This window comes from Rhodotorula toruloides (genome assembly GCF_000320785.1).
Source record: "Rhodotorula toruloides NP11 unplaced genomic scaffold Scaffold20, whole genome shotgun sequence".
Lineage (NCBI taxonomy): Eukaryota > Fungi > Basidiomycota > Microbotryomycetes > Sporidiobolales > Sporidiobolaceae > Rhodotorula > Rhodotorula toruloides.
Window position 1 is genome coordinate 316,231 of NW_015622980.1, and position 14,202 is coordinate 330,432.

The 14,202-nt window shown below is 62.0% G+C and overlaps 4 protein-coding genes across 4 annotated transcripts; 3 read left to right on the top strand and 1 right to left on the bottom strand.

The window, feature by feature from the left end:
* Window positions 1–14: 14 nt before the first annotated feature.
* RHTO_03426 (pantoate-beta-alanine ligase) lies at window positions 15–1,359 on the bottom strand (the record flags this gene model as incomplete). Its single annotated transcript, XM_016417097.1, has 3 exons — window positions 15–527; window positions 601–947; window positions 1,212–1,359. 3 exons carry the CDS (start codon window positions 1,357–1,359, stop codon window positions 15–17), a joined length of 1,008 nt encoding a protein of 335 aa, XP_016271626.1.
* Window positions 1,360–2,052: 693 nt separating this feature from the next.
* On the top strand, window positions 2,053–8,438 carry RHTO_03427 (SNF4 family helicase/atpase; the record flags this gene model as incomplete). Its single annotated transcript, XM_016417098.1, has 12 exons — window positions 2,053–2,109; window positions 2,341–4,427; window positions 4,483–4,682; window positions 4,740–5,904; window positions 5,958–6,348; window positions 6,406–6,502; window positions 6,556–6,731; window positions 6,790–6,859; window positions 6,920–7,039; window positions 7,097–7,216; window positions 7,277–7,404; window positions 7,464–8,438. 12 exons carry the CDS (start codon window positions 2,053–2,055, stop codon window positions 8,436–8,438), a joined length of 5,586 nt encoding a protein of 1,861 aa, XP_016271627.1.
* Window positions 8,439–8,866: 428 nt separating this feature from the next.
* On the top strand, window positions 8,867–10,168 carry RHTO_03428 (protein of caleosin family; the record flags this gene model as incomplete). Its single annotated transcript, XM_016417099.1, has 5 exons — window positions 8,867–9,098; window positions 9,191–9,401; window positions 9,463–9,561; window positions 9,615–9,867; window positions 9,926–10,168. The coding sequence occupies 5 exons, from the start codon at window positions 8,867–8,869 to the stop codon at window positions 10,166–10,168; spliced, it is 1,038 nt and encodes a 345-aa protein (XP_016271628.1).
* Window positions 10,169–10,508: 340 nt separating this feature from the next.
* On the top strand, window positions 10,509–13,807 carry RHTO_03429 (protein of heat shock protein Hsp70 family; the record flags this gene model as incomplete). The annotated part of the gene is made up of 15 exons (XM_016417100.1): window positions 10,509–10,620; window positions 10,689–11,046; window positions 11,103–11,114; window positions 11,171–11,377; window positions 11,427–11,614; window positions 11,695–11,839; window positions 11,894–12,124; window positions 12,256–12,485; window positions 12,609–12,858; window positions 12,964–13,022; window positions 13,079–13,150; window positions 13,229–13,272; window positions 13,350–13,434; window positions 13,505–13,521; window positions 13,616–13,807. The coding sequence occupies 15 exons, from the start codon at window positions 10,509–10,511 to the stop codon at window positions 13,805–13,807; spliced, it is 2,202 nt and encodes a 733-aa protein (XP_016271629.1).
* Window positions 13,808–14,202: the final 395 nt, after the last annotated feature.

A 14,202-nucleotide genomic window follows, 5' to 3' on the forward strand; every position in this document is an offset into this window, starting at 1 on the left:
AGCCTCTTGAGGTTCTATTGCGGGTTCGAATCGTACTCAAACACAATGTTGTCTATCAGCCTTGTCTTGCCCAGCATCACGGCGCCCGAAACAATCGCGCCCTTGCCCTTCTCGACCTTGTCCCGCAAGTCGTGCAACTCGTCCGGGTCATTCATCGCGATGTAGAGAAGCTTGATCTGGACGCCCTTGCCTTCCGCTTCTGCTTGTCGCTCGACGGACCGGACGTGATCCTCCGCTACCGCGATGACTTTTTGCACGTCGACCTCGCCGCTCCCCTCACCTCGCTGCCGGTCCCACTCTTCCTGACTCTTATCCAGCGCATCAACGAGCACTGTCGCCCATGGTCGCTCTTCCGGCAAGAGGTACGCATTGCGCGAGGAGAGCGCGAGGTGAGAGGCTGGATCGCGGTAGGTCGGGAGGATGACGAGGTTGTTGTAGGTTGGGTTGGGGACGTGTAGGTCGATGAGCATGCGACGGAGGAGGAGGGCTTGCTGGATGTCTTTCTGGCCGAAGTAGGCGCGGGTGGGCTGCGGGCGGCAAAGAATGGCTCGGGAGTCCGTTACCCAGGGCTCTGCAATGTCTCCCTCGAGACCGGCGTACCTGCACGAGGTTGAAAAGCTTGATGACGACCGTCGCGACTCCACGGAAGAACCCAGGCCTGCTCGCGCCCTCCATAACCTCTTGCAAACCCTTGACCTCGAGGAACGTTCCCCGCTGCTTGCTGACATCGGTGGTGATACCGGACGGGTACAACGCCTCGACGGGAGGAAGGAAGAGGGCCGAGACCTTGCGTGAAGGATGGGAAGAGACGGAGGCGGATGAGAGGGCGGCGATGTCGGCTTCGAGGGTGCGAGGGTAGGTTGCCAGGTCTTCGTGCGGGGCGAACTGGGCGGGGTTGACGAAGATGGAGACAATAGTCTGTTCGCACTCGGCAAGCGAGGCTTTGACTACGGTGGAGAAGAGTATCGTCAGTTTAAGCCGTTCGAGACGAGGAGATGTTCCGTGCGTTCGCGTTTGTCGGCTGTCGCACTCCGCCACTGTCTTCGCAGTCTGCTGCACTTGCGGAAGGCACGTCCTCAGCGTCGCCAGCTCATTTCAAGGATGTCCCGCATCCCGTCGAAATCAAGTCCGGCTACTCCAGCGCATCCCGCATAGCTCGAGCCCGCTCCTGACCAGCGAAGAAAGTCCTCCGGAGTCGAAGTGGTACGCACCGAGGCTCAGGTGCCCGTCATGCAGCGCCCCCATCGTCGGAACGAACCCGACTTTCTCGCCCCGTTCGAAGCATCCGGCTCGCCATTCCCGCAGCTGGGCGACCGAGGCGAGGATGGGGAAGGGTGCTGAGGGCAGTTCAGAGCTCATTTCGACTGAGAAAGCGGGCTTAGCGGCGAGAGGTCGAGCGAGTCGCGGGTCGAGTTGTTCTTCCGCCTCTCCCGAACCCGGCCACTTGCTTCGACACGCGCTATGGGCGATCTTCGATGTGCTACGCTCTTCTAGACATGCTCTCATCAGCCTGAAGTCCTCACCGTATCGCCATAATCGACTCCGTCTTCGCCTCGCCCTTCCACCGTCATCCCGCCTTCAGCTCGCCCTCCAGCCGCGCAGCCGTGGAGCGGCGGGATCAAGACCTCGGAAAGGATCCGAGAAGGATGCTGGGACTCCTTCGCCAACAGGAACGCCGCGTTTACAGGTTGTAGCGCGCCAGTAGTGCAATTCGAGCAGTTTGAGGGCCGCTCTCTCGTCCGCACTACCTCTGGAAGCGCTTGGGCAATGTGCGATGTACCTGAATACTGCAACGCACCCTGTAAGCGTCGCAATGGCCCGTACCGAGCGTGTTTGCCGATGTCAACTTCGCTCGCTCGTTGACTTTCGCGGGTTGTCCTCCGACTGAACGGGCTGGTCCGCTCGAACGGCTTCGAAGGGGACGCGCTACTGCCTTGAAGACTGCTGGGACTGCTCTGAACGCTTGCACGGCTTTTCGCAACCCTCTCGCGCGCCACCCACTCGCTCCCTCATCGCCCCGACTCAGCCGCCATTTCGTCCCGAGGCGCCAGCATGGAGAGCGGTGCGGTGCGGCTGGGAGGCGACGAAGGGGTCAAGAACGAGGTTACGGTGCGTCGCAGCTTCCCGCTCGCTGTCTTTGTCGACCTTGGCTCGGAGGAGGTGGGGCGGGACGTGCGAGAGTGCATGCGGCGGAATCGCACTGTACGAGGTCACGTCTCGGTGACAGGACTCCCACGAGGAGCGTATGACCGCTGGACTTGCTCAAGACCGGGTGCCACCTTCCCGCGTCGTCGTCTTCCCTCGCTGACACTCTCCACTTCGCATCGCATGCGCAAACAGCACATCTTCCGCGAGCCGATCATCGCAGCCATCAAGGACAACGCCAAGCGCAAAGGCCAGCCCGCAGCCGATGACGACGACGAAGTCGAGATCGTTTCCGCCGGCAAGAAGCGTGCTGCCTCGCCAGGTCCCGACGGTCCCGCTCGCAAGAAGGCCAACAAGCCGCTCGTCATCTCCTTTCCCGTCCTCAAGCTCGACCTGACCTTCCCGCCTCTCGACGGCGAGGAGGAAGGAATCGCAGCCGCACTCGTCTCGACGAAGACTCCCGTCGGCGAGCCCATCACCCTCACCGACATCGTCTTCCAGCAAGCACGCGACAACGCCAAAGCCCCTCACCGCATCTACCTTCGCCACGCCGAGACGAACGCGGCTCTCGTCGAACTTGACCCGCTCGACCCGGCGAGTCTTTCCGCACCTGGCTGGATTGCAATGATCGCGCCGCCGCCTCTCACGAAGAGCGGAAAACCGTTCAAGAGGGCGTACAATGCCAAGAAGGCGCCGCAGAACCAGCCTCGTCCCGTCGTCACGACGGGCGCCGGAGGTCTCCTCGACGCACTCGCGCTCCTCTCGCAGCCTCATCTCGGCGACGAAGGCGTCGACGTGACGTCGAAACTCGGCATCGAGCTCGTCCAAGGCGACTCCACTCGCGTCCTTTTCCACCTCTACCTTGATGTCTCGATCCGCCCCGCCCTCTTCTACACCTCCGCCTACTCCCGCTCGAAGCGCATCCTCGTCGACCGCCTCATCCCGGAGAGCGATCCTCTCCAGACCAACGACGACGCCCCTCGCGAAGCCAACATCGACTACTTCTACTCCTGTCTCCGTCGCGCACCGCGCACCGAGAAGGGTTCCCCTATCGCTTCCGGCGCGGCGACACCCGCTGCTCCTGCCGAGACGAACGAAGAGCGCGCCGCCCGCCTCCGCCGCGAAGCGAAAGGCAAGCAGCGTGCCGTCGAGCCCGAAGACGCGCAGGCGAACGGTCTTGTTGAGGATGGTAAAGGCAACGGACGCGAGGACGAAATGTTCCATCCGCCTGGCTTGACGGTTCAGCTTATGCCGTTCCAGGCGAGGACGGTGAGGTGGATGCTCCGGCGCGAGGGCAAGAAGATCGCGCCGCTTGCGCCGCTCATCGCCGAGGACTTTGATGGCGAAGGCGAGGATGTCGAGATGGACGAGGTTGACGGAGATGAGGACTTTGAGCTCGCTGCGACGTCGAAGGGGAAGGGAAAGGCGAAGGAGGTGGAGAAGCCGACCGCGAAGAAGGGCAAGGGGAAGGGGAAGAAGGCGGTCTCGCCCGCTTCCGATTCGTCCGAGCATCCCATCCCGATACTCGAGGACCTCGACGAGGCGACCGTCAGGAGCATGAAGCGTGGACCGCTGTGGAGGAAGGTGACGCTTCGTACGCTGCCGGACGAATCGGGCGACGCTCGGGAAAAGGAGGTCTGGCTCAACCGCGTCTCGATGCGCTTCACCGAGTTCGATCCGGTCGACCAGCCCGGCTTCAGCGGTACCGCCACGCCTGTCGTCAAGGAGGAGACTGAGGATGACGGTCTCGCTCTGCCAGAGATGGAGGTCGATGGCGACGAGGAGAAGCCGGAACGCACTGTCTCGTCGAAGAAGGTCGTCGGTGGAGCAGAAGGTCACGGCCTTCTCGCTGAAGAAGTCGGACTCGGCAAGACGGTCGAGGCGCTCAGCCTGATCCTCCTCCACAGCGACCCGAAGCGCCGCAAGCTACCATCGTACTACAACCCGATCAGCGACTCGGACGTGCGCCCGTCCGGCCTCACCCTCATCATCGCCCCGACGGCCATCGTCGGCCAGTGGGAGTCCGAGATCGCTTGCCTCACGCCTGGCCTTCGCGTTCTGCGTTATCAGGGCATCATGTCGCTCAACAAGGCCTGGGACGCTGCCTACGTCGTTCGCAAGTTCGACCTCGTCTTGACGACGTTTGACGTTCTTCGCAAGGAGGTTGCCTTCGCTCGCAAGCCTGTCCAGCGTGGACTGCGCAACAAGCGCGAGATCCGCTACCGCCGCTCAATCCTCGTCGAGATCGACTTTCTCCGTGTCATGATGGACGAGGCGCAAATGTAAGCCGTCGTTCTTTGCTCTTGATGCGATGTCGCTGACCTTCGCCCTCTCCAGGCTCGGCGACGCCGTCGGACCGACAAGCGAGACCGCTTCTCTCGTCTCGCGTCGCTACTCCTGGGCCGTCACGAGTACGCCGCTGCGCGACAAGATCGCCGACCTCAGGCCGCTCCTCACCTTCCTCCGCGTCGAGCCGATCGCTTCGGGGACAGCAAGTCTGCAGAGGTTGCTCGATGAGACGGAAAGCTTCCGCCGCCGTGCGTCTCGAGGTCTCCCTCTCTGCATGGCATCCGAGCTGACTCTCTACGGCGCAGTCTGGAACGAGATCGGCGAGAGGACGCTCAAGTCGCAGGTTCAGCACGAGTTTGTCCTCCCCGCTCAGCACCGCTACGTCGTCCCCGTCGACTTCAACGCAATCGAGCGCTTCCACTACGAGGAACGCTACCGCGCCGCGCTGCGCGCCGTCGGCCTCACCGAGGACGGCCAACCTTACAGGACGCCAGGCGAGGAAGACGTGTCGTGGGAGCCGGACAAGGGCGAGCTGCTCCGCGCGCTCACCCTCCTTCGCCAGCTTTGCACGCACCCAGCTCTCGGCCAAGCAAACAAGCAGGCGCTCGGAGGCCGCGTCCTCAAGACGGTCGAGGAGGTCTACGCCGCGATGAAGCAAGCCGCCGTCCACGAGATCCAGTCCGCCCAGCGCGCGCTCCTCGATGCTCGCGTCCGGCGTGGGCAGCTGCTCATGTGGGACGAGGAGGTCGAGACGCGCTTCGACACCGCGCTCGAGCTTTACAAGTCTGCCATCGCCGAGATCGACCCGATCATCGACGAGGTGACGAAGGAGATCCACGACGCCTGGGCTGCCCGCAAGACCGACGCCAACCGCGACTCGCCGGTCGATGTTCGCGACAAAGGCGTCGCGGGAGCGCTCGAGCTTGGCTTCCGCTCGGTCGAGGGTGCCGACGAGACTGAACTCATGTCGGACCGCGAGCGCGCCGCGTCGACGAGGATCGGCGCTCTCCGCAACCGTCTCCGCGACCTACTCTTCGTCAAGCACGCCGCCCTCTTCTTTACCGGTCACGCCTACTTCAACAGCAAGCGCGAGGAGGAGGAGAAGGCGGCCTACGCTGCGGCCGAGCAGCTTCGTCAGCTCATGACGGGACCGTTCGAAGCTGCCGTCGAGCGCGCTCAGGCGGTTCTCAAGGAGCAACTCGACGCCCGTGACGCCGAAGGCGAACTCGACATCTCCGACTTTGAGCTCCAGTTCAGCAAGACGAAGCACGGTCTCATGGCCCGCGAGACCTTTGAAGCGGTTGCGACGACGACAGACCTGCTCAACGGCTACGCCGAGCTCATCTTCCAGTATCGCGAGATGATCGTCCAGATGCTCCTCGCGCAAGTCTCGATCGCGGGCGAAGATGCGACGGGCGAGGAATACGAGGAGCGCGCCGTCTTGCAGGAGCGCCTGACCGTCTATCTCGAGTGCGTCCGTACCTCTCTTGCAGTCCGTTCGCCGGCTGACTATCGATTCCCAGGGAGTACACCGTCCTTCTCGGCGAGTGGAGCTACGGCATCACCGGCACCCGCTCAGCCCTCGGCGACCAGTACAAGGCAGAGGCTGCGTCGTATCTCTACGACCAGGAGATCATCGGCGAGCAGAAGGCTCCGCCGCCGAAGGGCGTCGAGGACGACGTGATCGAGGATTACGGCGATGCGCTTGGCGAGGCTGTCGGTGCCATCGCGGGGCCTTCACGCAAGCGCGGTCGCAACGCCGCCGACGAAGAGGAGGACGAGGACGAGGGGAACGCCGAACAGGATGCGGCTGAGGACGCGGAGGAGCAGCAGGAGGCGGAAGAAGAAGAAGAAGCGTACGCGGGCAAGGGCAAGGGGAAGGCGCCGCGCAAGAAGAAGAAGCCTGGACCGAAGGTGCGTACGCTTGCGGCCTGAGCCGAAACGGCTGCTGACTGTGCAGTCGGTGTGCAGTCTCGCTTCCAGCAGAAGCGCTCGGCGAACAAGAAGAAGAGGTCTTACAAGGAGTTCCTCGCGCCGACGATCGAGTCTGGTCACTCTGCCGAGCAGGGTGCGTTTCTCTCCTCAAACCTTCGCAACGGGGCTGAGTTACGCCTTGCACAGTCTTGCGCTACCAGCTCCTCGTCGAGCGACTCGAGTCCAAGGGCGAGGACAACGAGTTCGCCGAGGTCACGCCGATCCGCCAGCTCATCAAGGCGCTCAAGGAGGCGTCGGAAAGGAGCGAGTCGGACCGCGAGATTACTATCCTCGACCGCGAGCGTGCGAGGCTGCAGAAGAGCGTGAGTTAGCCCCACGGATTGGATTGAGCCGCAGCTATCGCTCACTGTTCGTTCACAGCTCTCGCCACTCGAGAAGGTTGCGGACCGCCTTCGTGCCGAGCTCAGCGACTTCACCACCGCATACAACGGTGCGTCGTGTCCACTGCTTGCAGTGGTCGACACCAGCTGACCCTTGCCTGTTCGCGCAGCCCGCCTCACCTACTTCGCCAACTTGCAGCAGATCTCCGACGACGTCCGCGACCCGGACATGGGCAGCAAGAAGTGGCGCGGCTTGCTCGTCGAGATTGAGTTGCTGAGGCAGGATGAGCGTGCGTGCTGTCTCCACCTCGTATCGACAGCGTGCTGATTCGCCTCCCGATTCGCAGTCGAGCTCAAGGCCTCTATCGAGAGCAAGCTTGCTCGCCGCCGCTATCTAGAGAACCTCAATAATCCGGATGCGCGAGAGGAAGAGGAGACGACTTGCCCGATCTGCGCAGAGTCCTTCTGTGCGTTCTTCCCGTTTCCTCCAGCATCCGCGCTGCGCTGACGCTTCCTGCCTTCCTCAGCGCAAGGAGTACTCACCGACTGCGGCCACCTCACCTGCGCGGCATGCTTCCGTCGCTGGCATAGCGTTTCGCGGAACTGCGCGATGTGCAAGCAGCCTCTCCCGGCTGGAAGCTATCAGACCGTCTCAGTGCGTACTTTCCACGTCCGCAGCCCTTTTGAAAAGGCTGACGAGAGTGCCGCCCGCAGTACCGCGCCAAGCCTGCCGCCGCCCAAAACGAAGCGGACGCGCCGCTCGGCAAGGATCAGTACATCGACTCACACGGCATCACCCAGAGCTTCGACACGGTCGCGCCGAAGTTGAACGAGATCGACGAGTTCAGCCGCGAGAAGATCCTGGAGATCCAAACGGCTTCGCCGCTGTCGAGCAAGAGCGACTTCGTCGTCAAGCACGTCAAGTACCTCCGCCGTCGCGACCCGGACGCCAAGGTCGTCATCTTCTCCGCGTGGCAGGAAGCGCTCTCGTTGCTGATGGAGGCGTTCACGCGCAACGGCATCAAGTTCGTCCGCCTCGAAGGCGCGGTCGGCAAGGGCAAGAAGGAGGGCGTTGTCGCGACCTTCCAGAACGACCCGGACGTCGCCGCCTTCTTCCTTCACACGAGGTCGCAGTCGGCAGGCCTCAACTTGACAGCCGCCCGCTACGTCTTCCTCATCGAGCCGCTCCTCCACCCTTCGCTCGAGCTTCAAGCCGTCGCTCGCGTCCATCGCATCACCCAGACGCGCGACACCTTCGTCTTCCAGTACGCCATCATCGACTCTGTCGACCGCCGCGTCGCCGACTTGCGTGCCAGGCAAGGCACGTCGCTCTTCCTCGCCGAGCAAGGCCAGGACCAGGAGAAGGAGAGCCGCCTCGTCCAGCAGAAGGACAGGCCGAGCGCCGAGGCGAGGAAAGCCGCTAAGACGGACGAGCTGATCGACGACGAGGAGGACCTCGCCCGTTGCATTCTCTCGCCCGACCACTACCTCTCGCTTCAGCGCGCCCTTTTCCCTGCCCGTCTGCGCCAGAACCTCCCGCCTCTTCCCGCCGAGCCGATGGTCCATGCCGAGGGATCAGGAGCGCAGCCTGCGGCAATGGCTGGCATTGCGGCGGCAGCGAGGGCGGCCGTCGAGGAGGAGGAGGAGCACAGGATGGATGTCGAGGCTGGTCCTTCGGGAAGCGCTTGATCCGGTTTGCATTCTGTTTCGTGCTGTCCATTTGTCGTCGTTGTAGATCTTCACTCGCTTTGCAATCGCCTCGCTTGCTCTCCCTCTGCTGGTCGAGGAGAACTTCTTCGGGCTCTGCCTCTTCCGCTGCCTCGTGCTCGAGCTCGTCGCTCAAGGATGGACACGCACAGGTACTGTCTGCCGTGTCATTCGTGGCCAGTCAGCTTCATTCGCTTCTCGTCGCCCCGCCTTCGTCATGGACTCCTCATCGCACTTTCACGCTCGACGCTGCTGTCTGTCTGCTACGCTTCACTGATTGACAGCTAGCATGGCATCTCCCCTGCGTGGTGCTACATCTGGCTCTCCCCTTCTCGGAGCTGTCCAGCGGGTCGACATCCTACAATCTTCCCGAAGACAGGCCAACGCACGCGGCGCAGCAGGACACACCGATGGAAGAGATTGACTGCGAATTCGTTCATCGCATGCCGTGGCAGCAGAATCAGGACGGTGAGGAGACGCAGGGCGCGGAGAATGGCGAGGACACGGCGAGGGAGGGAGACGAGTGGGCCGGAAGGGGTAGCGATCTGCCCGGAGCTCCGTTCAAGACGACGCTGAGGGGTCACATCGCCATGGAGGCGAGGCCGGTGTCGGAAGAAGCGAGCAAAGGTTTGGCAGAGCCTTGTGAGTCCTGTTCAGGATTCTCCTCGTGCGGGTTCTCTTTAGTCGAGGAGTTAGACCTATCTTGCTGCCGACAACTGACGCCAGCCTCGCAGACGTCCCTCGCGCCAACATTGCTGCGACGCCGGAGAGGCCGTTCGGAACGCAGGAAGGCAACTGGGCGAAGCAGCACGAGAACGACTCGGTCCTGCAGCAGCACTGCGCCTTTTTCGACCCGGACAACGACGGCATCGTCTGGCCCTGGGACGTGTTCTGGGGCTTTCACCAGCTCGGATACGCGCTGCCCTGGTGCATCCTCTCCGTCATGTTCGTTGACCTTTGTCCGATCCACGTGCTTGACTTGCAAGCTGAGCCTCTGCGCCCGCAGGATCATCTCGACCTCGTTCTCCTGGTTCACGAGCGAAAGCTGGATCCCGAACCCGCTCTTCCCCATCAACCTTAAGCACATCCACCGCGCCAAACACGGGTGAGCCGAGCCATTTCCGTCAGTCCGCTTCTAGGCTGACGCATTATCCGCAGCTCCGACACCGGCACCTACCACAACGAAGGCCGCTTCATCCCGGCGCACTTCGAGGCGATCTTTTCCAAGTTCGACAAGGGCCTCAAGGGCGGCGTCACATTCTACGAGGGCCTCCAGCTCATCCGTGCGCAACGCAACATCTTGGACTTTGCTGGATGGGTCGGCGCCTTCTTCGAGATGCTCGCAACATACCTCCTCATCTGGCCAGCGGACGGAATCATGCGAAAGGAAGACTTGAGGACCGTCTACGATGTGCGTTGCGCCGCTCTATACGGCCTTAACGCATCATGACTGATAGTCTCCTGCGCAGGGCTCGATCTTCTATACCATCGCCGCCCGCGAGTGCGAACGCCGCCGCCTCGCCCGCTCCGAATCGCTCCTCTTCTACCTCTTCACCTTCTTCCCCCTCAACGGCATCTTCAAGGAGAACCGCGCGCAGACGACGACCGAGTACGCGCGTGGCGGAGGAAAGAAAGGCAGGATCAGTCGCGAGCAGCTCTGGAACCAGAAAGCCGGGACGGGATGGGTTGAGGGACTGAAGAGGGGCAGGTGAGCTTGACGGGCATTGTACTCGCCCCCTACGCACGAACTTGTACCTACAGACACGCTTGTACAACGCTTGAAGACAAGACGCGGATCATCGAGACGGCCTCTGACGCTCCTGGCCAACTCGCTTTCGCTTCGCTGCTCGCCTTTTCGCTCAATTGTGCTCGTCTTCGAGACGTGCGCCGCTCCTCACCATCACTGTGCAGCGGGGAGGAGGACTTGGGCATGAGCGCGCCTCGAACCCCGGCGCACGACCCCTCTCTCGCTCCGAGGACTTTCCGGACCTTGCGACCTCTCGCTCTTCCTTGTTCACCAACCGCGCTGATATACAAGTCCAGCTGCCCACGATGAAGAAGATTTTCAGCACGAAGCGGTCGAAGACGCCGGCCATTGTTGGCGGCGGCTCGCCTGCTCTTCCCGACACAGGAGTTCCCGTCGGGACCGTTCCCTACTTCAGCGGTGCGTAGCTTCCTTTGCACCGGCTGACATGCCTCACGGACGCGTCACTAACCGCTTGAGCTCTACAGCCGCCGCACCTCCTTCTCTCGCCGGGACTGCCTCCCCTTCGTCTGGCCTCATGAAGCCCCGCCCTATCTACGGTTCTTCTTCCCCTCAACTCACACAGAGCGCAATGTCAGGCTCGCAGGCCTACCCAACCCCGCCGACGACTGTCTCGCCTCCCGCTGCAGGTTCTGACCGCCTCCCTAATCCTTCGCTCTTCACGCCTGCTGTCGTCTCGCCTGGCTTGGCGACCGCGAGTATTGGACCGACGATTGTGACTGCGATGGCAGGACAAGCGGGAGCGGTCGGAGTCGCCCAGGAAGCCGTTGCGGATGCGGACGTCGGTTCTTCCTTGGGCGAGTTAGAGGGAAAGCTGAGTGTCGGGTTCGTCTCGTTGACAGGCCCATCTTGACGGTTGACTGACGATGTTTGCTGCGCAGTATCGACTTCGGGTTCGTCCGCTCGTGCAGCTCGACTCGGCCTGAAACTGACCAGTACCCGCCCGCAGTACGACCTTTTCCGGCGTCGCTTACGGCTCTTCGCGCCACATGGGTGGCACCGTTCGCCAAATCCTCAACTGGCCAGGAAGCTACGAGACGTTTCGCAAGGTGCCAACCTGCATCGCTTACTACCAGGCTTCGCCGAACGACAAGGCGGTCGTGGTGGCTTGGGGCATCGAAGCGAAGGCGATGACCTTGCGTGAAGGCTTCTACAAGTGCGTTCACTCTGTAGGGTCAACGCATCGTGCTTACCCATCTCGGCAGGATCGAATGGTTCAAGCTCTTCCTCGACCCGCAAGTCCTCCGCGAAGGCCGCCTCGCCACTTCCGCTCGTTTGCCCGAGCTTCCTCACGGCAAACAACCCATCGACGTCGTCACCGACTTCCTGAGCTGTCTGTGGAAATATGCGAAAGAGCGGATCACGGAGGAGATTGGAAGTGTCGCGGATTTGGGTGAGTTGGCCAGCTTTCGCGACAAGCCGATCCGTCTCGGTTCTGCGTCGCGGCAGCGCTAACTCTTCACCGTTTCGCAGAGGCGGCGGATGTCATCCTCACCGTCCCTGCCGCCTGGGACGCCGCAGGATGCCAGATCATGCGGCAGGCTGCTCTCAGCGCAGGTCTCGTTCAGAGCGCTCGAGGAGGCGATACGAAGTGGCGAGAGAGGCTGCGCATCATCACGTGAGGACCCCTCGCGAACTGCTCCTTCTGGCGCTCACTACGTTGACCGCACAGCGAACCGGAAGCCGCTGCCATCCACGCCTCGACCCTCTCGACGCTCTTCAAGCTCAAGCCGTCGCAGACATTCATCATCTGCGACGCTGGTGGCGGTACCGTCGACTGCGCGACGTACAAGCTTATCGGCCAGCTTGCCCAGCTCGAGATTGCCGAGATGAGCACGAGGAGCGGCGCGAATTGCGGAAGTCTTTTCCTCGACTTGCGCTTCGAGCAGCTCGTCAAGAGCCTGTGCGTCCCCCTCTTACTCCGAGCGAAGCGAAGAAGAGGCGTTGGAGACGCTTGATCCGCGCGCGACCTTCCCAACTCGCTTGGCTGACCTCTTCATTCTCATTCCCCTCTTTGCGGGTGACGATATGCAGCCTCCGCACTCACCCCGTACACCTCGACGCTCCATCGCTCCTCGCTTTCCGCCACTCCTTCAGCGAATGTGACAAGCTCGTCTTCGCCGGAGAAGCGGACGACGACACGCTATTCCGCTTCAACTGCTTCAACATTGAGGACTCGCATGACCCGACGGTGAGGCTGGAGTACGGCGAGCTGGTCGTGCCCGGAAACGTATTGAGGAGGGACGTGTTTGATCCGGTTGTCGGTGCGCTTTTTCTCGTTGATCATCGCTTCTGTTGATCTCAGCGGGAGCAAGCAAGCGCTCGTTCACCACTGATATGCGGTGAGGTGACCCGAGAGCAGTCGGCTGACACCCAGCCTTTCGCAGACCAGGTCCTCTCCCTCCTCACGCACCAACTCTCCAAGCTCCCGACCCAGCGCTGCGACGCCCTCATCCTCGTCGGCGGCTTCGCTTCCTCCCCCTACCTCTGCCAACGCATCCAACGCGCGTTCGGTGACAAAGTCCCGATCATTGCGCGCCCGAGGGACACGGATGTTGCGACGTTGCAGGGCGCGGCGAGGTATGGCCTGAGTTTGAGCAAGGATGGCGGGACGGTTAGTAGCGTGATCAGTCCGAGGTGAGTCGTCGCGCTTTTTTGTTTCGTTCGACTGCGCGAGCGAGTAGACGGAGCTGAGGCTTCGCGCAAGCGCTGGCGAGCTCACGGATTCATCCCGCCGGACAGGTCCTACATCATGAAGTGCAAGCTCCCAGCGAGCGACGAGGACCGCTACCAGCGTCCAGGTGCGTCCACCACTCACCGCCAATCGCTTCGGTCACTGACGAAGGTCTCTTTGCAGGCTTCATCGTCCGCAATGACGCCGGCGTCGAAGTGTGCGAGAACAGGCTGAGCTACCTCGTAGCGAAAGGCGGTGCGTCGTTGCCCAAGACCGCCTCTCGCGTTTCGAAGCGTAGCTGATAGCCGTCCATCTTGCCCGCGCTTTGCGCAGCCGTCGTAAGGAAAGGTCAGCAGCTTCGGTCGCGATACTGCAAGGTGCGTCGCTATTTTGCGTCCAACTTTATCGCCTGCAAGCGGAGCATAGCTGATCCTTTGCATTTACGTGAGCTCAGTTCAGTCGCGCGCCGACGGATTGCATGTTCACCGCCGTCCTCTACGTCTCAGACGAGGACAAGGTGTATCGGTACACGGACGAAGGTACGCACTGCTTGACCGTGCGATTCGCGGCGGGATGTGGACGACGAGCTGACGAGCGTGCCGTGCGCAGGACCGCTCGAGGAGTTGGTGAGTCCAGCTCCCTTGCACCCTCTCCTCGGTCACGCACACTTTTCGTATTGCCGAAACCTCGCTGACAGTCGATATTTCGTGCGCCTTGCAGTGCCGCTGGACGGTCGACCTGTCTCCCCTCCCTTCCTTCCAGTACAACGCCTCGACTACTACCTCTGGCGGCTTCTACACCGAGTTCACGCTTGGTCTCCTGATCGACAGCGCGGAGATCATCGGCGTCCTGGTGACGGACGAGGGAGAGGAGGTTGGAAGGGCGACGTTCGAGTTCTTCGGGCAAGACTGAGCGGGGCGGACAGACGCCAGGACTGTTGGCCGTACACGGAGGGTGTACTGTCATGTCATTATAGCGAGTCTGAGTGTGTACAACATGGCGGCACCTCGAACGACGAGGAGAGGGTCTGCGAAGTTGGCTCGAATAACGGTCGGAGGATGCGGAACGCGCTCGACGCTTTGGTACGAGTACGCCTGCTCAACAAGTATAGCTATCAGACGCGGTGAAGGACTACATCGAGTCGACCGCCGTACCTCCGCTTCTTCCATCACGACTTCACGCTCTTTCGCTGCCCGAGGCTGTTCAGGAGCTCGTTCGAGTGCTACAGCGTCCCCGACGACCGCCAGTACGCCGCGCCAGGCCCATCGACGCGACTTGACCTCCTCGCTCTCCTCCCGAACGAACCA